This window comes from Sporothrix schenckii (assembly GCF_000961545.1).
Source record: "Sporothrix schenckii 1099-18 chromosome Unknown Cont42, whole genome shotgun sequence".
NCBI classification, from domain to species: Eukaryota; Fungi; Ascomycota; class Sordariomycetes; order Ophiostomatales; family Ophiostomataceae; genus Sporothrix; species Sporothrix schenckii.
Window position 1 is genome coordinate 927,321 of NW_015971143.1, and position 23,661 is coordinate 950,981.

General features: G+C 56.5%; 8 protein-coding genes across 8 annotated transcripts; 4 read left to right on the plus strand and 4 right to left on the minus strand.

The window, feature by feature from the left end:
* Positions 1-649: 649 nt before the first annotated feature.
* Positions 650-3,411, minus strand: SPSK_01447 (uncharacterized protein; the record flags this gene model as incomplete). The annotated part of the gene is made up of 3 exons (XM_016728360.1): positions 650-695; positions 749-3,002; positions 3,093-3,411. 3 exons carry the CDS (start codon positions 3,409-3,411, stop codon positions 650-652), a joined length of 2,619 nt encoding a protein of 872 aa, XP_016589821.1.
* Positions 3,412-4,334: 923 nt separating this feature from the next.
* On the minus strand, positions 4,335-6,639 carry SPSK_01503 (uncharacterized protein; the record flags this gene model as incomplete). Its single annotated transcript, XM_016728414.1, has 2 exons — positions 4,335-6,469; positions 6,540-6,639. 2 exons carry the CDS (start codon positions 6,637-6,639, stop codon positions 4,335-4,337), a joined length of 2,235 nt encoding a protein of 744 aa, XP_016589822.1.
* Positions 6,640-6,993: 354 nt separating this feature from the next.
* Positions 6,994-7,407, plus strand: SPSK_10427 (uncharacterized protein; the record flags this gene model as incomplete). The annotated part of the gene is made up of 1 exon (XM_016736845.1): positions 6,994-7,407. The coding sequence occupies one exon, from the start codon at positions 6,994-6,996 to the stop codon at positions 7,405-7,407; it is 414 nt and encodes a 137-aa protein (XP_016589823.1).
* A 2,203-nt stretch (positions 7,408-9,610) lies between these two features.
* SPSK_01798 (uncharacterized protein) lies at positions 9,611-10,780 on the plus strand (the record flags this gene model as incomplete). The annotated part of the gene is made up of 1 exon (XM_016728700.1): positions 9,611-10,780. One exon carries the CDS (start codon positions 9,611-9,613, stop codon positions 10,778-10,780), a length of 1,170 nt encoding a protein of 389 aa, XP_016589824.1.
* Positions 10,781-11,748: 968 nt separating this feature from the next.
* Positions 11,749-16,053, plus strand: SPSK_01375 (Endonuclease/Exonuclease/phosphatase family protein; the record flags this gene model as incomplete). Its single annotated transcript, XM_016728290.1, has 1 exon — positions 11,749-16,053. One exon carries the CDS (start codon positions 11,749-11,751, stop codon positions 16,051-16,053), a length of 4,305 nt encoding a protein of 1,434 aa, XP_016589825.1.
* Positions 16,054-16,244: 191 nt separating this feature from the next.
* On the minus strand, positions 16,245-18,425 carry SPSK_01520 (uncharacterized protein; the record flags this gene model as incomplete). The annotated part of the gene is made up of 1 exon (XM_016728431.1): positions 16,245-18,425. One exon carries the CDS (start codon positions 18,423-18,425, stop codon positions 16,245-16,247), a length of 2,181 nt encoding a protein of 726 aa, XP_016589826.1.
* A 564-nt stretch (positions 18,426-18,989) lies between these two features.
* SPSK_01539 (double-stranded DNA-dependent ATPase) lies at positions 18,990-21,077 on the plus strand (the record flags this gene model as incomplete). The annotated part of the gene is made up of 1 exon (XM_016728448.1): positions 18,990-21,077. One exon carries the CDS (start codon positions 18,990-18,992, stop codon positions 21,075-21,077), a length of 2,088 nt encoding a protein of 695 aa, XP_016589827.1.
* A 176-nt stretch (positions 21,078-21,253) lies between these two features.
* On the minus strand, positions 21,254-23,361 carry SPSK_01536 (uncharacterized protein; the record flags this gene model as incomplete). The annotated part of the gene is made up of 8 exons (XM_016728445.1): positions 21,254-21,442; positions 21,589-21,910; positions 21,968-22,255; positions 22,313-22,359; positions 22,418-22,615; positions 22,726-23,020; positions 23,087-23,147; positions 23,220-23,361. The coding sequence occupies 8 exons, from the start codon at positions 23,359-23,361 to the stop codon at positions 21,254-21,256; spliced, it is 1,542 nt and encodes a 513-aa protein (XP_016589828.1).
* Between the last annotated feature and the right edge of the window lie 300 nt (positions 23,362-23,661).

Below are 23,661 nucleotides of genomic sequence, written 5' to 3' on the forward strand. Positions count from 1 at the left end.
GGTTTTCGTTTTCTTGGGAACTGTTGGGTAGCATGGTTTGGGGGACATAATCTCATGACACGTTTAACAGAGTGCACGCATAGCAGCACAAAAACATAATAATAATTATCACGATCAAAGTTGTCAAGTTCCAATTGAGGTCGCACTGAAGTTAGTCTTTTGTTTTATTTAACTAATATTATATTCGTACTTGTGCATCCACTATTGTTTTACTATTTAAATATTTAATCTTTTCACTATTATCATCGCAACTTGTTTTAATCACGCATAAAAATCCTGACGGACCAATACCAACAATAAAACTGCGATGGAAACTAAAAACTAAAAACAACCGTCGAGTAGGACGGGTTGAGCCTGTGCCAGTCACATTTTACAAGGAATAAATCAGAACGAGAAGCGACAAAAAAAGAGACAGGCAAAAAAGCCAAAAAGCCAAAACCAAACAGAAAGGCATCCCGTAGAACCCCTGACCTTTAAAACAAACCCGTTGTCCTCCTCCCTCGGTACCGTTCTACCTCCACCCCTTCGAATTCCCCCAATTTTCAACAACCGGCCCAGATGCTTCCCCCAGTTTATGAGCGTGTGAGGTCCGCCGGCGCCGGTGCGTCCGCCAGGTCGACTCCTCCGCGCGTACCTTACACCAGGGAAACTAACCCAGCATGGCATGCGTGCGAATGCCCTTGGGGCCGAGTTCACTGGGTTTGTTAGTACAGACAACATCCTGCACGAAATAAAAAGGATACGGAACGGGTCAACATACTTGTAATCCACGCGCGTCAGACTCATCTGCCGCTGGCTCTCCAGACCCGCCACGTCCAGGTTGTGCACGCAGAACGCCAGGCGCGCCGCGACCTGTGCGCCCAGGAACATGGCCTCTTCGAACCCGTTCTTGGTCCACTCGCCGAGGTACGTCGGCAGCGTCGCGAGCTTGATCGCCGTCGGCGTCTGCGAGTGGAAATGGTGCGAGTGCGCGCCGCCGGCATCGCCGCCCGCTGCCGAGCCAGGGCCGCCGCCCGTGACGGAGCCCGGCGGCAGCGCGCCCGCCAGGGACGCCGTCGTGGCGGCCTGCAGCAGCGGGTTGACCGACGACGAGGTCGGCAGCTGGTGCGGCGGGGTGTTGAAGCTGCCCGTGGGCGTCTGCGACCCCGTACCCGACGGGGTGCCCATGTTGCTAGGAAGCTCCGACGTGAATATGGTCGCCGTGGACGGCGAGATCAGGTGCCGCGCGTTCAGCGTCTGCAGGATGTTCTCGCGCAGGCCGCGCAGGCGGCAGCCGTTGCCAACAAACACGAGGTTCTCCCAGCACGGCGGGCGCATGTACATCTCCTCAATGCCCTGCACGGCTCGGTAGATGGTGGACACGATGCGGTCAATCTCGTACCGGTCCGCGAACGTAAATCGCTCGAGACCAATCTCAAAGTCGCGCCGCTGCCGCTTGTAGCGCGGACCCTTGAGCTCCTCGACCACGGCCACGGGGGCCTCCACGACCACAGGCGCCGCCGGGGTGGCGGGGACCAGCTCCGTCGACGTCGTTGCTGGCGTCTCGGTCTCGGCAGGCTTGGTAGCAGCAGCATCCGCCTCCGTCGTCTCCTCCTTTGCGGTTGGTGCGTCTTCCATCACGGCGTCCTCGGTCGCAGCCTTTGGCGTGGCGGGCTTGTCATCTGTTGTCGCGACAGGCGCCTCGGTTGCCTTTGGCTTCTCGGCCACGTCGGTTGTGGAAGCAGCGGCCTCCTCCTTTGGCTTCTCCTCCGACGGCTTGTCCGCGGACGCGGCCTTGTCGGCCTCTGGTGCTGGTGCTGCGACGGAAGGCGTGTCCTCGCCCTTCACTTCTGTGCTGCGTGCTGCGCTGTCGTCCTTGGGCTTGTCGGCCTCCTTGTCCTTGTCGCCGACCGCTGCGTCTGCCTGCGCTGTCTTGTCTGTCTTTGGTGCACCGTCGGCGTCGTCGTCGCCTTCGCCCTCCTCGTCCTCATCCTCGTCCATCTCCGAGCCCTCGCCTTCGGAGCCTTCCTCACTGCCCTCCCCGTCTTCGTGGCGACCTTTGCCGTTGGCGCCCGTCGCATCGTTGCGCACGCCGTTGCTGGTCGGCAGAGGCGCCTCTTCGTCGTCCTCCTCCTCTTCCTCGACAAGCTCCTCATAGTGGAAGGTAACGCGCGCCCGCTTGGCGTTGGGTAGGCGAACCGGCCGTGCCGCCGCCGCCTCGGCCTCCTTGTCCTTGCCGCGCCGACCGAAGCGGCCTCGCTCCGACCGCTCCTTGTCCTTCTTGGCGAGGAATTCCTTGGTCTGGCCGCTCGTCACAATCGAGGCCACATCAAGCACGCCGTCGTCTGCCACCGGCAGTGCGCCGTCATCCGCATCGTCGGCACCATCGGCCACGGGTCCGGCGGCAGCGCCGGTCGTAGGAGCGCTGGCAGCCTGCGGGTCGTCGGTTCCGGCTGCCGCAGACAGGACAGCCGCAGGGCCGCTGGGGGCAGCGGCGGCGGTCGCGGCCGACGTGTCGTCCTCGGGCAACTCCATGAGCTTGGGAAACTCGGGCGCGTACGGCAGCACCTCGCAGATGCTGCTCTTCTTGAGCTGCTCGGCCATCTCCTGTGTAAAGTTCTTGTCACGCAGCAGCGCGCGGAGGCGCTGCGTAAAGACCTCGCCGCCTGAGATGGCACGATCGTCGCCCGACTCGCCCGGCTCGCCCGTGGGGCCGACGCCCAGGTGGTTGACGATGCGGCTGTCGTAGATGCAAGTGACGTCAACCTTTTCGTAGCCAATGTCGATGACGGTCATGTGGGGCCACTTGAGGCCGTACTGCGTGGCGAGCGCGCTGTTGATCATGCAGAGCGCGGGCGTGCGCGTCTTCTCAAAGATGTAGAGGGCAATGGCCTCGCAGTCGGGCCGGGTCCACTGCGACGAGGTCATGAGCACAATGGGCGTGTTGTGGTAGGTGGTCGTCAGCAGGCCGTGGACATGCTCGAGGAAGGCCAGAAAGGCGTCCATGTTGATAATATAACCGCCTGTATGGCGTTAGAGGTCATTCGTATGGCAATGCACGGCAAATGGGAACGTGAACAGAAGGAGAGAGCCAAAAAGACGGGGGTTCTCACCTTGCATGGGGTACACGGCACCCTCGTCCGACTCGGGGTCCTCCACATACTCCCACTCGTCCTCCTTGTCGTCCGCGCCGCTGTCGCCGTTTGCCGTCAACGCGAGCTGCTTCTGCTTCTGCTTCGGCTGCTGCTTCTTGCGCTTAAACGTGCGGTACGGCCGCCACTCGCCCGTCTCCTCGTCGCGGAACATGCGCGTCGGCACGCGGAAGGCTGGCGGCGTTAGCTCATTGCACCCAAGCTGGGCCATCGTCGTGTGGCTGCCGGGGCAGATGATGAGGATCTGCTCCTCCTTCCATTTGTTCAGCTGGCCCGACATCGTGCCTGGATGCCGTGGCGTGCAGCGGAGATGGGTATGGAGGGGTGAGCGAGTCGAATCGAGGTGGTATGGCTGCTAAATCTCTACAGCGAGGAGGCAGAAAGCAGGGGGAAATGGGAGGGGACGATCAATCGGGGCTGGTGAATTGACGCGTGCAACCGAGAATAGCACAGGCGCAGACAATTGGCTCGGTGGGAGCGGTGCTCGTGGCGGGCTGTGCGGTCGTCGTCGTGGCTAGCTTGCGGTCGAGCTCCCTTGTGGGCTGCTTGGAGGGTTCGCTGTGTTGCACTTTCTGGTGATTTTGTTGGCTGGGAATTTTGCGACAAGTGGTGCGCGAAGCGTGAGGCGCGACCGCGTGGATTATGTAATTAACACGTGACTCAGCACGTGTGGCGATTCTGGTAGGAAAACAACGACCGACATTTGACGTCCATGCGAACCAATATTTAGACATTCGATGCTGGAGTTGTTATGTAATTCTTGAATTTATTTTCTTGCGCGTGTCTGACAGATGATCTATCCAAGCTAGACGTTTTGTTAATCATTTCGTAGTCTGTCGGTATAAACGGCCCTGATGGTCCTCCGACAGCCTCTGCTGCACTCCATTCGCCTGCATTCACTGCAATTATAATTCATTAATGTACCCAAGAACGAGGGTGTGGCCGAGGCCAGAAAATAGGACGCGACATCAGTTCCAAATAAGAGACAAAAGCAAACCAAACGCCGCGTTTCCAAATAAGTTCTATCCATGTGTGACGCCGAATGTGACGCCGAAAGGGCTTGGATGCAAGTCGAAACAAGCTGCTTTTTACCATTCACCTGCGCCACTCCCATTTCGCATTCAAATCAACTAGTCCGCCTTGATGGCACTATCGCACGTGTTAGTAGATTGCCTCAAATTGGACAGGGGGTATCGTAGGACGTTACCCGTATATTCTCCGCATAAATGCGTAGGTGCTCAGGAAGCCGACGGTGCCCGTCAGCAGCGCATAGACACAGCATGCAATGAAACTGTGGCTGAAGAAGAGCAGGCTGCTCACAAAGCCGGTGATGTGCAGCTTCGCAAAGTAGTACCAGATGCAGTACAAGAAGACCCATATCGCGCTGCCGCCACCCACCATAAAGGACTGCCACCACCAGTGGTAGTTCTCTGAGCACAGCTGGATGTAGATCGTGATGACAGTCACCTCGGCAATGGTCAGGATCAGAATGGTCGACACGACGGCCAGGAACCCGAATACGTAGTAGTAACCGCTCTTGTCCTGCCACAGCGACTGGAAGACAAAGAGAAGCTCGATGAAGATGACGGCAAACGGAATAAGACCGGCGAGCAGCACGGAGCGGATGTCGCGAATGTACCACGCCTGGCGGGGGATCTGGCGCGGCACGGCGCTCGTCTTGGTCGGGTGCTCCCAGGGGCCGACGCGCACGTAGCCGTACCAGGCGCCGGCATAGACGAGGGGCATCTGGATGCAGAGCCACAGCACCAGGATGCCGACGAGTGTACCAAAGGGAATGGCAGTGCTCGAGGCTTGGGCCCAAACGAACAGGTTGAGCACAAAGACGGCACTGAAGATCAGACCCGGGAACAGAATGGCCGTCACAAACGTATTGCGGCGCCAGTTCTGGCCGTCAAAGGTCCGGTACACGCGTGCAGAAAAGTAGCCCGAGAAGACACCGGCAAACACAAAGAGACCGACACCGAAGCTGATGAAGCCGCCGCGGAAGCTGGGGTTGAGCACACCGACAGCGCTCAGGAAGACCAACCCAAATGCCATAAAGAGAAGCTGCATGCCAGAGCCAATCAAGGGAGCCAACAGGGAGCCATAGGCCGGCTTCCGGAAAACATCGCCGTGCAGCAGCTTCCAGCCGGTGACGTCCTCGAGCGCCTCGTCGTCCGAGGACAGGACGTCGGCGTCGAGGGCGCTCATGTCGACACTGCCGCCACCGTCTTGGTCGAACAGACCGCCCGAGCCGACACCCACGCTGGACACGGGCATCTTCTCCCCGCCGGTCGGTGTTGTAGAACCCGCTCCGGAACCAGCCGTGCCGGCCGTGCGCCGGCCGCGGCGTCTGCGGCCCTTGCCCTCCTCGACCGCAGCGTCCTTGTAGCCCTTGATGTCGCTGCGTATCGTCTTGGCAAAAATCATGAGCACAATGCCGGTCAGCAGGCCGCAGATGATGAGCGAGTTGATAATGGCCAGCCAGTGGATCTTGGAGCCCTCCTCCTGGTTCACAAAGTACAGGTCCCAGCGGCGGCTCCACTCGACCGAGTTGTCTTCCTGGAAGTAGACTGAGTAGGTGTAGGGGATCGACAAGAGGGCACCGTCGTCCTCGTCGATGATCTCGTCAGCCGGATTGGGGCGGTACGACGACTTGGCGTAGCGATTGGGGTCTTCGGTGGAAGTGCGGTTGGGGGCGAGGTAGAGCTCAAAGTTCTGGTCAATGTTGCGCAGGCTGGCGGGGCAGCCGCTCTCGAGCCGGCGGTTGCTGGGGCCAATGCTCTTGCTGTACACCTCGAAGCCGACAATCACCTTGTTGCCACGGTCGCCCGCCCGGCCGGGAGCCTTGCGGTAGCGGAGGACGATGGTGTGGTGGTTGTTCAGGAAGTACCGCGACCGGCCGGAGGACGAGTCGGTGAAGCCTAGCTTGAAGCCGGCGGCGTAGTACTTGCGGGTCTTGTCGACGGTGACGAAGCTGGTGGCGCCGGGGAGGTTGTCGACGATCCACTCGACGACGTAGCCGTCGCGAACCATTTCCTTGGCGCGGTTAAGCTCCCTGCGAGAGATTTGGCGCGTGCAGAGGTAGCTGCACTCCTTGTTCTGGCCCACGCTAATGTCGATGTCGGAGGTCGAAATGCGGTCACCGCGCAGTACCTCGCCGATGTTGAGAGGGATGCTCTGGCCGCTGAGGAGCCCGCCGTAGCGGCGCTGACCCGTCGGTGGGCAGACGAACGGAAGGTCGAAATAGGCATACTGCAGCTGCGTGTTGTCAGAGTACACCTTGTTCACAAGCAGGGGAATCTGCTCCTTGTCGCCATAGCTCTTTATAGACCAGCCTGCGAAAGTAGCGTTAGCAAGTGAACGCCGCGGGACAAATGACAAGACGGCGCCAAAGCGACAGCCTACCAGGAATGTAGAATGCTTCAGCGAGACCACTGAAGACAAGCAGGAGCGGTAGCAACGCAACCACTCGCAGAGCGCGCATGTGACGGAGTTCGGTGAGCATGATGGCGGTGTGGCGGCGAGCAACTCGCCAACAAGGACGAGTTGATCAAGGTAAGGAAGCAAGGGCCAGGCAGCTAGATGCGCGGGTTGCTGGCCGCGGACAGAGTTGAGAAGAGGTTTGAAGGAATTCGAGATAGGCTTGACGAGTGGATAACGCGGCAATCGTAGAGCCGGTATGGTCGAGAGGATGGAAGAAAAGATGAAGACAACTTCGATACCGAGGAGTGGCAGATGCGGGAACGGCGTTTTTCTAACTGCACCGACGCGAGATGTAATTGTAATCGAGGACGAGGCGGAGGGAGTGTCGAATGGGCCACGGCTCGAAGGTGTTATCGTGGAATGGAGCTAGATCTGCATGAGGAAGAACAGGAAAACGAAACGAAAGGCAGAAGTAAAGGTGAAAGGGACGTCAATCCAAAATGAACGAGCGAGCGGAATCGGTACAGAGCACCAAGGGAAAGAACAAACAAGCCAGTTTGGGCAGCTTACTCCGTACAAAGGGAAGGTGCCGATGGGAAAACTGGAGATCAAAGGGAAGGAGTATGGGAAGGGGGAAGGGATGCAGGTCGACGGAATGCACGTCAGTTTCCCTCCTATGCGGGCCAGACGGCAAGAGCACAGGGATGGCTGGCCGAGAGGAATCAGCCGTGGGGAAGGTGTTGGTGGCCACGCTTGCCCGTTGAAGCTGTGCGAGGTCCAGGTATCTTTGGCCCGTTTCGACCCTGCCTGGGCCCTGAAGAGCACTAACTTACCACGATTGATACGCTGATCTGCCCCTGTTTCGACCTGGTCTTGCCCCAGAACGCGAAAACGCGGCAAGCTTAGAGGCGGTTATGACGCGTTAAGTGGTGCTTCTTTTGAAAATATGCACAACGGCTGTTGCACGACCACAAACCGACCACAAGTTGAAATCAGAAGCCTAGCTTTTAGGATCACGACATCTGTTGAAGGAGTACAAGCTGACAAAAAGTAACATAATAGAGAGGATGCTAGAAACGCACGATAAGGCCGTCCATTTAGCCGACAACGCAAGTCTCTCCCGAAGCGGCCGGGTTTCCGGCACCTGGCAATCAGGATAGTGGGAGGAGGATCGAATGCCCGGGAAAAGGCAACATGACACGGGCTGGTCCGTGTCTGTGTCGGAAAAGGGTCCAGTACGTTCCCTTGGGCTGTTGGAGCTGGTGCAATGCCGGAGTTGACAGCCTTTTGCGATCGAGAAGCATGAGACGGGGCCGGAACCGGTACCGCGAACTGCTACCGTGACTGGGAATTGGAGCAATTGAACTAATAACCAATGAGGGCAGATATGGCAAGGCTGAACGAATTGGACTGAGGAGCTTCGCTGTAAGCTGGTGATGCCTCGATCTGCATTGCTAGCTTGGACTTGTGGTATCTAGAAAGTAAAGCAGCATGGCGCCAACGGCCAACCAACTGGCAGCTAGGTCCCACCGACATGTGCATTTACACTCCAGACATGTCCAAGACGAGTACTTACAATATAGTCGTCGATGCGGTAAATGCTTTCATCACATCAATTAGTAAGTGAGAACTGTTGAAAAAATCTTAAATCTGTTTAGGGTCTGTGTTAGTAACACCTTTTCTATAGACTGTACTAGAAGCAAGTTCGCATCGGGACCCGGATGCTTCATGTAGCAAAATATTTCTTTAATTTAGACGTTGACGGAGTATCTTTCCGGAGAAAAGAGAATAAACAAACCGGACAAGCAATTCAAGAGAGAGGGATAACTCTTAACACTGCCAATCTACCAGATTTCCCATCTAGGATATGATGACATGGCAACATGTGTCCACGATTGCTCCTGTCTGGCCAGTTGATTTAGCGCCCTTTCTTTCTTCATTCGCTTCTTGTATATAGCGATGGTGGAGATGTAAACACCAAACTTGCATAGGACACTTTTAGCATACGGCACTCAATTACACTTGAAGAAGAAGAAGGCTGCTGTCGCTGCTCGGTTGGCCTATGAATGGATCAGGGTTCTCTCATGTATGATTTGGCTGCTCACATGGCCGGTTTCTGAGAGCCAGTGATGTAGACGAATTGTCTGGAATCCGGGCTGCGAGTCTCCATGTCAGCCCCGTCTATATAAATAAATCCACGATCGAACCTGAAATAAACATATATAAAACTGAGTGTCCGGACGCGGACGCGAACGCTTCTCCTTGATGTGACGCGCATCATAGATAGTGATCGGCCTCGGTGCAGCCGTCGTCAAAGAGCCGCTTCGCTCTGGTTCAGCCTCGCAATTCCTCCGTTCAGGTTCTCAGAAATGCAGCTGCCTGGCGGTCTTCTTCGAAGTTGGTGCAAGGATGGACGTGGGCTAAAACGGCGCTGAACCATTCCGCTTTGGGCTGAATGCTGCGAGTGAAAGCGCTGTTTGATTCTTCCCTGCTTGTTTTCGGAGAAAGACCCCTTCTGAGAAATATGGGTGCCTAGCCTGGAAGGGGTCGCTTTTGAGTTTTAGCTTGCGTGGCGGCCGCCAGGCTGGCCCACACGGACGCTGCAGCTCTGCATATGGGCTAAGCCGGCTTTGATAGCGGTCGTTGCTGGAGTCCTCAGAGACCACAGGGAGGGAGCAAAAAGGGTGTCCGCGGGCTGCGCCTCTGCTTTATCTGGGTCGAATCAGCTGTTATCTTGGGTCGCTCTATCCAATTCGCAGGTGTGTTGGTACATAACAAACGCCAGCTCCGTTTTTGTTGCTTCTTTCCATTATTGGTTTTGTCACACGATACCTCCTTCTTTCCCATAGCGAAATAGCAATTGCAGAGGAAGGATCGAACCTGATTGAAAGAGCTTCGAGGAAAGAACTACGAACAGACGCGGAAGCCGCGACGGAGCACATCGTTGCACAAAAACCACCGAGTGCCCCTCACCTGAGCGGCCTAGTTCTCTGAGCTGCCTCTCCTTACGTTTCCTTCATCAGCAAGACACTTGGAAAACCAACCAAAGAACAATGCCTTCATTGCGGTCTGCCAGCACCGAAAAGGGCCGGCTTGCAGAGCACTACAACGGCCTGGCTGCTGTGAACCACCAAGATGACGACGTCATTGGCAGCCCTGTCCGCAGCGAGTCCCTTGTCGGCGTGGAGAGCGACACAGATGACGAGACAACGACTCGAGGAGGGCCCTCTTCGTCTTCAGGGCCGGCCGACCACGCGCTACCAATTTACTCAGGGCCCGCATCACCCGCGCACGAGGCTGCCCTCGAACGGCAAGATGGCAGTGCTGCCGCCGCAGCCGTCGTGGCGGCCAAGAAACGCCCCTTTCCTCGATACCCGGGCCTGCCGTACGTCGACTACCGCGTCTACTCGCCGCCACTCTTCGATCTGTCTCTCGACAAGACTGTCCTCAAGTCGTCCGCGCCCTACCTGTCGGCTACCGCATCGGCCCTCGCCAACCTCATCCGCACACAGGCCACTGTTCCGCCGAAGCCGCTGATTCACATCCAGGGCACCCGCGGCAGCAAAGTGGACTTTTCCGTCAAGGCCAATCTCATGCACCTGCTCCTGTCCGAGGACCCGCGGCGGCGGATGAACTACGTGCGCTGCGTCGGCCGCGGCGAGCTGGCCTTGCGCGGCGGCAACGCCAACAAGCCGTCGGCCCAACCCGACATCGAGAGCAGCGATGCCGGCAGCGCCATAGACGCCTGGTGCCGGCGCTTTGTGGAGGACCAGTCGTCCGTCAAGTCCTTTGTCTTTGAGCGACAGGTCGCCAACATGGACATTGGCTGGCTCGAGGGCCAGATTCGCAGCCTCGTGGCCACGACGGGCTACAAGGGCGTCGTCACTGTGACCTTCCCCGTGACGCACGCGCGGGTGATTGTGCAGAACCCCGACAAAGTCAACAAGTTCTTTACGTCCGTCGCCACGCTCTTCACCGGCAAGAGCACCTACGAAGTTGTCAAGGCCGTGTGGCCGTTTGCAACGCACAAGCCCGGCGACCCAGCACGCAAGTTTGCTGTCCAGAGCGAGGAGATGTGGTGGAAGGAGTGGCGCGACCCGATCCGCTACGCGATCAGCACGAAGCGCACAGGCTGGGTGACGAACGAGGACAAGCTGGAGGCGCTTATGGAGGGCGTCGGCCGCAACATCACGACGGTTGAATGGGGTAGCGAGTACAGCTGAAGTCCCGGCGGCTTCGACCTCTGCTGTTTGTCTCACCTGCCAAGTCTGTCAGGCATGTGGACTTGCAACTTAATTATTGGTTTTTTTTGGTATTTTCGCTTGTCATCTGTGCGATTGGTAAAGAATTGGATATCGCGGCACATCACCATTCTTAGCGACGGAGTTGGTTCATAATATATTGGGTAATATTTGCATTTCATGTTTTATTACGATGTGGACCTTTTTGTTTTCATTCGATTTGCCTCTGCTTTTTTGTCAAAGTACAACCGTTGCTGAGAACAGAAACGCTGTGTTGGTAACTAACTACACGGCTGCGCCTCGACCCATTCTCCGCAACATCCTGGACGAACTCCTCTGTCGACCACTCGACTCGCACATCCCTGCACGATTCGTGCTTAGCCACGCTCTAATCGTTCAACTCCATTCCTTTGACTCACACATTCTGCCCCGTCTCGTTTGCAGTATTTGAATGTGTGCTAACTCGTTCGTTCAACGCTCTATCCAGCACACTGCGCGAGGTATTTTGTCTCCTTGAGTCACTGTCCGGCCCCAGCGCCAGCCACTACAATGTTTAACAAGCAAGACGAATGAAAATGCCACAACTCTGAATCCAACGCCGATTGCAGCCTTGTCCTCAAAAGGCACATTTTCGGGAGCTAGTGCATCTGTGGAGAAGCTGCACGATGCAGCGTTAGGGGACCGTCTGCCCGAAGATCTCAGTTTCGTGATGCCAAGCGGCTCTGTCTTCCGTCTCGTATAAGTAGGTTGTCCTGCATTTGGCCCGGGCTGAGACATGATAGCTACGATCAACAAGAAGAAAAGGAAGACGATTTCTCACGAACAAATTCACAAGCGGTTTCACTTGGTTTTTCACTTGCATTGTTCACTTTCACTTTCAGTTTCTTCTCTTGACCTCTTCCCCATATACTGCAGCCCAATTTCGCTTCAACAAGTTTTACTGGCCAATCATGGCGAATCTAGAACCCGACGCACGGGGCATGTCATTTGCCCTGAATTTACACGCAACGGCGTTGTGTTTTATTCCACCAGAGAGCGAGTGGCCACCGGTTGATCGTCTTCGCACTCTTTACGACAAGGCTGCCCGCAAGTGGCCTCCCCATGTCAACCTTGTCTACCCTTTTGTGCAGCCCGAAAGTCTTGATGCTGCCTCGCAACGCATTCAGTCCTTTTTGAAAGATGAACCAGAAGACCCCATCCACTTTCATCTTAACACAGCCGGCGTGTTTGCCCAGCGCTATGAGAAGACCCTCCACCTGAAAGATGGCGACGAAGGCAGTTGCATTGAGACTCTGCGCCATCTGCGCTTCCGGATCGTAAAGGCCCTGGCAGGAGGTGATGCGGCCAAGGAAGACTACGACTCTAACAGCTACCGGATGCACATGACGGTGGCACAGAGCAACAACAGCGCATCAGCGAACTACACGGCTGCGGCCGAGACAGACGTTGCTGCCGGCGCAGCCGCCACACCGGACGACACACATGGCCATGCGCACCGCTTCTTGCTGCACAAGGTCGAGCGAGTGCCGCCCGTCACATGGACGGCCGACCGGCTGCACATTGTGGTGCGCGAGCGGCTCACAAAGACACGAGGCAATCGTAGAGATGCGGAGGTCGTCGCCACATCAAGCCGGATGCGCTTATGGGGTGTCATCTACTTGGATGACGGGCGGATCGAGAAGCTCAGCCCGACACAGACGTTTTACGACGAGTTGCCGTTCGACGCAGACAGAATATCCGGGGACGTTGAGACGGATGACACGGGCAACATGGACGCAGATCAGGAGCGTGACAGCGAGCTGCCTGCCTTCCAGTGTGTCACTTTTGCTCCAGAAGACAGCGAGTGGATCCGCTGCTTGGATGAGCACGACCTCTACACCTCGCTTCCCTCCGTTTCACCCACCCCCGGCGCGCTCTCGGTCGCCACATACAATGTCCTGGGCGAATTCGAGTGGCCACCTGTGGAAGATCGTTTCCCCCTTTTGATTAAGAACTTGCTGGCCACCACTGCTGCGGCGGACGTGCTGGTCTTGCAAGAAGTGACTGACCACTTTCTCACCGCTCTGCTGGGTGACGACGGCATACGGTCTGCGTATCCCTTTGCCTCCCACGGTCCTCCAGACCAGGAAGACATGGAACCGCTGCCGAGTTTGCTGAACATGGTCGTGCTGAGCCGGCGGCCGTTTTCCTGGTCGTGGCTGGGCTTCCACCGAGCTCACAAAGGCGCATTAATTGCACGATTCGATCGAGAGGACGGCGACGTAGAAGATGATAACGACGACGAAGACGGGGACGAAGACGGCGAGAAGTACGGTCTCGTTTTGGCCACGGTCCATCTCACCCACGGCCTCACCAACGGCTCGGTCGCCAGCAAACGTGCGGAGCTGCAGCGGTTATTTGGCCATTTGGAGCGGTACTACCCGTCTCATCGCGCCGATGCGGTTGTGGTTGCGGGTGACCTCAATATCCACTCCTCGTCCTTTGCCATAGACGCGGCCATTCGCCGCAAGGGCATCTCAGCACAGACCGCGCGGTACGTTGAAACTGGATTCGACGAGCTGTTTGCCCAATACGGCTTCACCGACACATATTGCGCGACACAGACGCTCAGCAACATCCATGGCCATGACGACGAAAGGCCCGCGTCGGACGAAGCGAAGCACGATCTGCGGCACGACAACGGCGACATTCCCTTGTACGACGGCGAAGAGGGTGCGACATACAACCCGTTCACAAACGCGCTCGCGGCTCGAATTGTTGGCAGTGGACTCAATACGCGGCCGGAACGCTTCGACCGTATTTTGGTTCGCGGCGGTGCCAAAGACTACATGAACGAGCATGACGGCGACGGCCAGGAGGACGAATATGGCCAAAGCCGGTATCGTATTGCTGGCTACAACTCGTTTGGATTCCCTTCTGCCAGCATGGACCACAGCTCTGCGAGTGCTTACGCAAGCGACCACTGGGGCATCCGCTGCTCCTTTGAGCCTGCTGGCGATGACGACGAGGAGGGCGACGATGATACCGCAGCCACGACACTGGCCATCGCCAAGGAGGCTGTCGCGGCCGAAGCCGATCAGCCAGATATTTCCGCTGATATAGAGAAGCTGATTGTACCTGTTCTGCCCCTCCGTACTCCTGCTGGACCTCTCGTCGATGGCGGTACTGCCGCTGTCACTTCTGCACTCACGAAGCTCGATGTCATCCCGTCGGACGACGACATTTCCCGCCGTAAGGCCGCCTTCGACCGCCTCAAGGCTATAATCCTGGACGAGGAGGCTGGCATAGAGCCTGCAAAAGCCAACGTCAGGCCCCGTCAGCTGGTTGTTGTTGCCGTTGGGTCCTACGGCCTCGGTGTCTGGACCCCGTCCTCCGACATGGACTGTCTCTGCATCGGCACGTTTGGCTCACAGACTTTCTTTGCTTTGGCTACACAGAGGCTGCGAGCGGCTGGTATTGCTGCCGCTGGTGCAGGCGGCGATGCAGCGGACGCCGTCAAGATTATCCGCCGTGTTCGTGCTCACACCGGCACGATGCTGGAGCTCGAGATCAACGGCATCCGTATGGACCTCCAGTACTGCGGTGCCGCCATCATCGCTGAGACCTGGCCTGCCGTACTCGTGCTGCCGCAAACGCACCCCATTTTTGCACTTTCGCCTCAGACTCTGTCCAAGCTCAAGGCAGCTCGCGACCTCTACTATTTTCGCAAATCGTTCCCGGACATGGCCGCCGACACTACCAACATTTGCTCAGCCAGCAACTTCCGCACCGCCCACCGTGCCATCAAGACCTGGGCACGCGCCCGGGGCCTGTATGCCGCACGTTTTGGCTACCTCGGCGGCATCCAGATCGCGCTCCTCCTGGCGCGCGTTATGAAGCTGATGCAGCGTGCAGTCGACAAGGCTACGGAGGACGTTTGTGATGCCGCGTCCGACACTGCAGAGGAGTACACTGTTGCCGATATCCTAGTCACCTTCTTCCAGCACTACGCCGACTTTGACTGGACGACCAAGATGGCGTTCGATCCCTTTTTCCACAACCAAAAGGCGCCGTACGCCCCGTCCAGCCGCGAACCCCTGGCCATTCTCGGCTACCACCGCCCGCAGCTCAACACCAGCATGGCCGCCTCTGTGCCTTCGGTCCGCGTTCTTTCGGAGGAATTCAAGCGGGCCGCCAGTCTGTTGCGCGAGGGCAAGGACGGCTTGACGTGGTCGGCCTTCTTTGATGGTGGACGTTCCACGATCCCGCCGGCCCTGCCTGCTGGTCCAGCCGAGTTTGTCCGTGCCTACCGCTCCTACATCAAGCTGGACCTGCAGTACTGGGGGCTGTCGCTGGCGCGCGGATCGGCGTTTGTGGGCTGGCTCGAATCGCGGTGCGTGCTGCTCTTGGTCGACCTGGCCCGGCGCCTGCCGACTCTGAATGCACGCATCTGGCCTGGCCGTTTTGTTCAGGCGGAAGAGGAGTCTGGAGCGAAGGCAAAGAACACGGACGACGTCGACGAGACCCGCCAGTACCAGGGCTGCTACCTGGTCGGTCTCGACCTTCCGGCGACCATGACGCGTGACGAGCGTCGCATTGCCCTGGGGACGCTGCAAACGATCCTAGCGCACTTTGAGAAGCAGATCCGGCGGGGCGGCGATGGTCACACGAACGTCGACCACTTTGACCCGCAGTGGCAGTGGATCGATGTGAGCGTGGCCAACCGTGCGGATCTGGGCAATGTAGACCGGCTGCGCCTCGACGACCGTGCCTGGGGCCAGTACACTCCCGGCGACGAGGAGAGCGACGATGACGACGATGAGGAGGAGGCGGAGGAAGGGGCGGGGGATAGCGAGGAGAGCGGCGGCAAGGACGACGAGCGGGCGACGCACAATGAAGATGGCGAGAAAGTCGAGTCCGGCGAGGAGGGCACAACCAAGAAGGGCAAAGGCGGCAAGAAGAACGCGAAGAAGCTGCCCTTGGCCCTAGCGCACCGTCCTGGTGGCGGCAAGTTCCGCACCGCACAGGATGTCATCAAGCGCCTGCGCTGGGACCCGCACCTTGACCGCAGCGACTTTATCGTGGGCTACGAGGACCGGTTCCTGGGCGCGCGTGAGCGGCCGCTGGAGTCGTGGAAGTCGGAGCAGACGCACGAGGAGTTCATCCCGCAGCACCGGATCCTGTACTTTAAGCGACGCAGCGACGGCGTTGTGGTGTGGGACAGGCGGACACGGAAAGACGACGTGTTCGGGAGTGGTGTGTCAGGAGCTGCCTAATGCATGGCATAGTAAATAGCGAATGTGTTGTGTACAATGGTATTTTGTTCTCGAAAACAAACGTAAATGCATGAATGGACTCGAATCCATTCTGGGGTATCTGCAAATGCTCATGGCTATCGCACATCGCCAAGTATGCCGTGTTCTGCAACAAAATACAATACAAGAACCCTTTCAACAACAAATTTTCTTCACAGTTCATTCGCTTGCCTCACTTCTTCCTTGGCAATCTTCTGTGCCTGAACAGCTGCGCCCTCCCACTCGGCCTCGTACTGCAGCTTATCGCGCCAGTCACTGCCCGTCGCGATAATCTCGTCGACGGGGTAGCGCCGCGCATCGGCCGAGAAACCTTCGACGTGCGGCGGTACATTTTCGTTGAACTGGTCCAGTCCCGTCTCCGGCGGCGGCCGCTGCCCAAGAACCGCCCACAAGTACAATTCGTCGCGACGGCTTGCGTGCTCATCGACAGCACTCGCGTATTCCTCCTCCTTGAGCTCGTCCCGGATGCGGTTCCTGAGGCTGGTCTCGGCCCACGCGGCGGTCGGGTAGCCGTTGGCAGTGTGGTGGATGATTTCGTTGGCCTCTGTCGTTACGCGCTGTTCCGTTGTGGCGGCGTTTGTGTCCCTCTCTTGACTTTCGTCGGTGTCATTACTGCTGTATTCGTTGCTCTCGTCGGTATCGCTGTAGTCATCAATGTCGCTCAAGCCGTCTTCTTCGCCAAGGCTACCTTCATCTTCATCAATGCCGAGTGATGACGGTTTCTGGTCGGCACCGTCCGGTAAAAGTTCTTTTTCGACTTCGCCGTATGTTGATATTATGTCGCTGTCGTCATCACTACTGCTGTCTTGTGAGCCCTCCTTGTCGTCAGAGCTTCCTTCTGCATTGTTTTCGGAAACATCTGGTGCTGAGCCGGCAGCGGCGGCGGTCCGAATGCCGGAGCTTTGCATATCAGCAAACGGTATGGCCGTTCTCCTCACATTCAAGCCCAGTCGCCGTGGACAGCGGGCCCAGAAGACCTGGCTGTCTTTCTTGAGGCCTAGTGACGCAACGGCTGCACGAACATCTCGGGGTCGTACGAGCTTCTTGACGCTACGTGGGAGATGCCGCTTCGCCTGGTCGCGTGATCGGCAGAAGTGCATGGCCGTGGCCGCTAGCCGTTGTGTCAGCGCGTACACGAGTGCGTAGAGGTCGTGGAGAGCGGACATGTGCATCGCCGGCAGTGCGTCTCCTAGGCCCATGTAGTTGGCGTCCTCTTCGGTGCCGTTCATGAAGACGCGCTCGGACAGCAGCAGCATGGTCCGCACGTCGAAAAGAGTGAGCATAGGGACCGAGTTGGGATGCATCTGTGCACCCAACTCAGCCAGCCGCTCGCCTTGGGGACCGCCGATTGGCATGGGTGACTGGTTGCTGGCCTCGTCGTCACCGGGCATACCGGCCATTTCCAAGGCGGCCTTGGACAGGGCGCGGCAGTTGTCGCCCGTGAGGAGCCACTGTGGACCCCATTTGCGCTGCTCGGCTTTGGCGTCCTGTTGGAATTCGCGCCGTGCAACTGCGTCAGCCGTCTTTTGAAGGGCGTCGCAGCAGGCCTTACCGATTTCGGTTGCCACTGGGATGTCGGAGAGCAGCGGACGATGAAACGGCGCCCGGGGATCGCGTTTGCGGGCTTGTACATTTTCGTCCAGTACATGCTTGTAGTGGCGCACCTCGATCTCGCTCTTCGACCCCAGGAGACGGGCAGCGATGCCCGGAATATCATCACTGCCAAGCCGGGCTAGGGACTCAAAGAATATTTCCTTTTCTTCGGCGGTCCAGACGGTCAATCCAATCTGCGTAGTCGACAGCTTCGTCCGGTCCTCCGCAACGTACTTTCGGCGGGCGTCGTCCATGTCGTCCTCGAGAATCTCAGTGTAAAGCAGATTGACGGAGCTCTTGGCTCGATTTAGCTTCTTGTTTTGCGGTTCACTGTCGTCGACCAGTGGTGTTGAAAACGTGCGCTCACGAGTCCGCTTCTGGCCGGCTCTGAACGCGGATGCCGATCCTTCGTCTTCGTTTTCGTTTTCGTCTTCGTCGTCGTCTTCGTCTTCACTTTCACTCTCGCTTTCGCTGCTGCCGTCATGGGCTTCAACATCGCCCAATCTGACGCTGCCGTCCTCTTCCTCCTTGACCCCGGACACAGCGGGTTCGGGAGAAGGTTCCGAGTCGGAGGGCCGGTAGTCACTGCTTTCTGACTCTAGTTCTCGGCGGCTCCCCACTAAGTCGTCTTCTCTCAAGGGCCATTGCTGCGTGTCGACAAACTCGACGGTCTCTGCCAATTGGTGTTGTAAAAGCCCGTCGTCGTCTTCGTCATCTTCTGGCCGGCTCCTGTCAGACATGGCCACGCTCCCGGCCCTTGGCCGCAAGGTATATGATGACAAGGGTTGGGCATATGGTTGCCGCGACTGTCCGTCTGCGTTTGGTGTCATCGTTTGCCGTGCACTCCGAGATTGAGAGGGTGACGAAGTTTGAGATGCTATAATGCTATAGCCACAGTGCCTTGCGCCGGGCTATGTCGTTGATCTCCTCCCTTTAAGCCTTATGAGCTGCTTATTATACGGCATGATCGGCCGGTATCCCTTGAAAAAGAAAAAGCTCATACACTGTCGGCTATCGCCGCCCGAATAATCTCGTCGCAAGTTGTTCGTAGTCGTTTGATGTGGACTTGAAGAACTCTGAGCTATTGCTTTTAGTGGAGTAGATGACTTAGTGCTTGTTGGTCCCTGAGAGCTGCAAGGTCACAGTGATGTGAATGAGAAAAAGAAGGTCCGTCCGCTTTGTGCACGTGATATCGCGTACATCAAAATGTATGTGAGACCAGCTTCGCATTTCGACACCCTCACGACGCGTTGTGATAATTGAATTTGTCGGCAAACGAAATTCAAAGGAGCGCGTATGATGCAATGCTCGGAAAAGGACGCTGGCGGGTCGCATGGCGCACCCTGTCATCCATGTCACAGCCAAGACGATGGCAGGGCACAACCGCAACAACCACAGCAGCCAAGGAGCAGCTGTCGAAGTTCCTGCTTCGTGATTACCAGGAAGAGTGCATCCAGTCTGTCCTAGCCTCGCTCGACAAGGGCCAGAAGCGGCTCGGAGTGTCTCTCGCAACGGGCGCTGGCAAGACGGTCATCTTCACTCAGCTCCTTGACCGCATCCAGCCCGCCTCGGCCGATGCGAACCAGACGCTGATCCTGGCGCACCGACGCGAGCTCGTCGAGCAGGCTGCACGCCACTGCACGCGCGCCTATCCAGACAAGACGGTCGAGATCGAGATGGGATCCCTGCATGCGAGCGGTGTGGCTGACATTACCGTCGCAAGTGTACAGTCCATCACGTCGGGACACCGCATTGCCAAATTCGACCCGTCGCGCTTCAAGCTCGTGCTTGTCGACGAGGCTCACCACATTGTGGCGCCGGGGTATATGCGTGCCCTCGGCCACTTTGGGCTTGCCGACAAGGAAACGTGCCAGCAGCCCGGCATACCAGCGCTTGTCGGTGTCTCGGCCACCTTTTCGCGTTTCGACGGTCTGGCTCTTGGCGCCGCCATAGACGAGATCGTCTACCACAAGGACTATCTCGATATGATTGGTGATGGCTGGCTGTCTAATGTCATCTTCACGACGGTCGAGTCGACGGCCGATCTGTCTCGCGTGCGCAGCGGTCTTGGCAAAGACTTTCAGGCTGGAGACTTGTCGCGGGCTGTCAATACGGAACAGGTCAACGAGATCACAGTCCGCACGTGGCTTGCCAAGTCGGCAGCGACAGAGACGGCACCGGCGCGGAAATCGACGCTCGTATTTTGTGTGGACCTCAACCACGTCGCGGACCTGACAAACACATTTCGCAAACACGGCATCGATGCTCAGTTTGTGACGGGCGACACCGATAAGAGAGAGCGTGGCAGCCGACTCGAGGCGTTCAAGCGGGGCGACTTTCCTGTGCTGGTGAATTGTGGCGTCTTTACCGAGGGCACCGACATGCCAGGCGTGGACTGCGTCATTTTGGCACGGCCGACCAAGTCTCGAAACCTGCTGGTCCAGATGATCGGTCGCGGTATGCGGCTCCACAAAGGCAAAACAAACTGCCATGTCATTGACATGGTGTCGAGTCTGGAGACCGGTATTGTCACGACGCCGACACTGTTCGGCCTTGACCCTGGCGAGCTGCTGTCCGGTGCCTCGGTGGAAGACATGGCCGCCATAAAGGACAAGAGAGAGGAAGATGCTGCGCGAGATGCCGTCGCGGAACGAGGAGGGTTTGGTCGCAGCTCGTCGGCGACCAACGTCCCAATCAAGAGTGTCAGTTTCACCGAGTACACTTCCGTGCTGGATCTTATTTCGGACACATCAGGCGAGAGGCACATCCGAGCAATTAGTGAGCATTCCTGGGTGCAGGTGGGCAAGGACCGCCATGTGCTCTGCGGGCCAACAGGCACGTATCTGCGCATTGAGAGACTGGGCGGCGAGGCAGACGATACACCGGATGGCCTTGCTGATCCTGACGATATTGAATATGACATGGCGATGAACAGTGGCAAGAAGGGCGGCAAGGAAGAGTGCCAGTTTCGCGTTGTCGAAGTGCGTGCCCTGCCTGCAGGATTGTCCAAGTCACCGTTTGCTGCACCACGAGAAGTATGTCGCGGTGTGACATTTTCTGATGCTGTGCATGGCGCAGACAACTATGCCTCCAAGATATTCCCTCGAGCGTTTATCCATCGATACCAAAACTGGCGCAAGGGTCCTCCAACGCAAGGGCAGTTGGACTTTGTCAACAAGATTCGGGGGAAAGGCGAGGAGAAGCTGACTGCCGAGGACATTGACAAAGGAACGGCCTCGGACATGATTACAAAAATCAAGCATGGGGCGCGGGGTCGATTTGCGGACATCGATGCTGGCCGTCGGCGCAAGGAGAAGAAAGAATCCGCACAAGAACGCGAAAGGATCCAGAAGCAGCGTGAGCAAGTCACAGTCGGCCCATTGGCAGCATAAGTATTGATACCACTCACTTGAATTAGCTATAAATGCATTCCACACCTCCCTCCCACGACCCAAAATAAAGGGGGAAAATCTTGCACGGAACGCCTGTCACCATTTAAACTTGCAGATGCTGGATGTGACGTGACGTGGGTGTACAAGTGGCTTGAATTTCCTCAGTCGAGTTGCACCTATAGGACGGAAGCCCTTCGGCAGCCGATAATTGACTGGGGCTTCCCAATGTTTACTATCGTATCCTTGCGCGCCTTGATACAGTCGAATCTTTGCTGGTCGACGTATCTGGACGACTGGGAGTCTCCTACTGAATCTGGTATCGGACATGACGAGAGAAACTGGCTGAGTACTTCCTTCTCGCTGACCTGTTGTGTATCCTTTTCGTGTTTTGGACACTTTCCCAGGTCAACTGGCTGGACCCCGTCAAAAAAAATAGCTTGGTCAACGTCTTTGAGCCTCACAACAGCAGGTATGATGAGTCCCCTCGGTTTCCAGGTTAAATTCTTCTCACGTCTCTAAACAGAGCCGTCTCCAACTCAGATTCTCGAAACCACAGATGCTTTGCTGCATCAACAGCAGTTGGCCTGTCTCGGGGCTTGAGACTCAAGCACGAAATGATGAAATCAACTCCGTGTTGTGAGATGGGCCCATTTTCTTTGCCAGAACGTCCAGCATTGACATTCACCACCATATTCTCGATTTCTTTGGCGCACGAGTTTTCGAATGGTGTGATGGCGACGCTATCGTAGCCTACCAGCAACTGTAAAGTGAGCACGCCGACTGCCCAGATATCAACGGCAACACCGTGCGGGCCCCCATCTATTTGAGCTTCTCTAAAGAGGTCAGCACAAGATTTTTGCTCTTGGCATACGGCTGTGGAAACAACGTACGGTGCTCGATAGATTTCACTTCCTACATCGGACATCATTCTACCAAGGCTTGTGACACCGGCACACCCAAAATCAGCGAGCGCGATACGGTGTTCCAGGTGTACGCTCGACGAACACAAAATGTTCTCTACCTTGATATCGCGATGCGCGACTCCTTTGGAATGGAGGTATCCGACTGCACGAAGAAGTTGAAGGACGATCCACTTGATTTCCAGAGCAGGGATTGACCTCTCACGCTCCAAGAGCGAGTATAGATCACCACCAGTGGCCAGATCACCGAATGTGAACCTGTTATGTCAGCAACCAGTAGCTAACTTACAATGTTAAGGATACTTGAGTCCTTACATAGTATTGTTCGTGTAAAAGGCACGTTGAAACGCAACGATGTTTGGCTATCGCGAAGGTTAGTTACAAATGCCAGGATGCGTTTAAGACGGTTACTTGACATACGTGGTCAAGTTGGCTCCAGATGGACATTTCTTTCTGGATGCGCTCGGAGACATCTCCCCAGATTCTTTTGAGGTACGGAAAATCGTGTATTTTACACACCACCTGCTGGTTTGTCTTGACGTTCATAGCCATATGAACAGTAGAAAAAGAGCCGTTGCCAAGAATGGTGTCCTTGATGAGATATTGATCTGCAAATTGCTGTATCAAGGCAGTTAGTACTTGCTGTCGTTGGCTTCCCTGTTCCCTGTTTCTTTCTCTCTTTCATTTTTTTTAAGAAAAAAAATTCTAAAGAAGATATGTGAACTTACCAAAGCCTCTTGCTGTTGAAGTGGGCTCAGCGCGGTCTCTTCATCTTTTGAAACAGGACAGGCACAGAGTCGAAGTGAGCAAGGTCCAGCTGTGACGACGTCGCCGTCTTCTAGAATCCAACCGGCAGTCACGAATGGTTTCTGGCCGATAAGCTGGCCGTTGACAAACGTTCCGAAAGTGGACTGACAGTCGCGAACATAGATTAAGGGCCGGTACTGCTCCGATTTATCAAACAGGATAGAGTAGATCTCGCAGTGGATTGATGAGACGGCTTTGCATTTGAACCGGAGATTACTGAGTTGTCAGAGGTTGAAGTGCGCGAAACGATTCCCACAGGAAACCCAATGACTATTGGCTTACCATGCTTTTGTATCTCTTCCAATTGTAATGACCTGATTCTTGAAGAAAGGTACCCTGACAACTGTTTTTCGAGTACATGTTCTCTGTTAGTTATTGCCTTTCCCACACGACGAGAGGTAAGCATATTACCGACTTTGCTTGAACTCGCCGAGAGTGGCACTTTCGATTTCGAGCCATGCCAGCGGGATGGATGGCTCTACATCTGTGCCTGATGGTTGTCCCTCGGCATCGGATGCCACTGAGGGCGTGTATTCGACGGCGTATGGCTCGGCCATGGTATGGAGATGTGTGAGAAGCAGCTGGATTTTATTTTTATGCAAACAACACAAATAACAGGAACGGGTTCAGGGGTAGTCACGACGTCTTATGCGTTAGCTAAGAGCATCTGGCTGATCTTAGAGGGAAGGAACGTGGCTGTTCTTTCCCAAACTGGCCCAGGGTCTACGGAGCAGGCAGGAGCGATCATGATGCGACGATGCCCGATGCTGCCCTCCGCAACATCAAGGGGACAACGGCATGTAATATGTAATATTCATATTGAGATTACAGATCAGAAGACGATACATTTACCTACA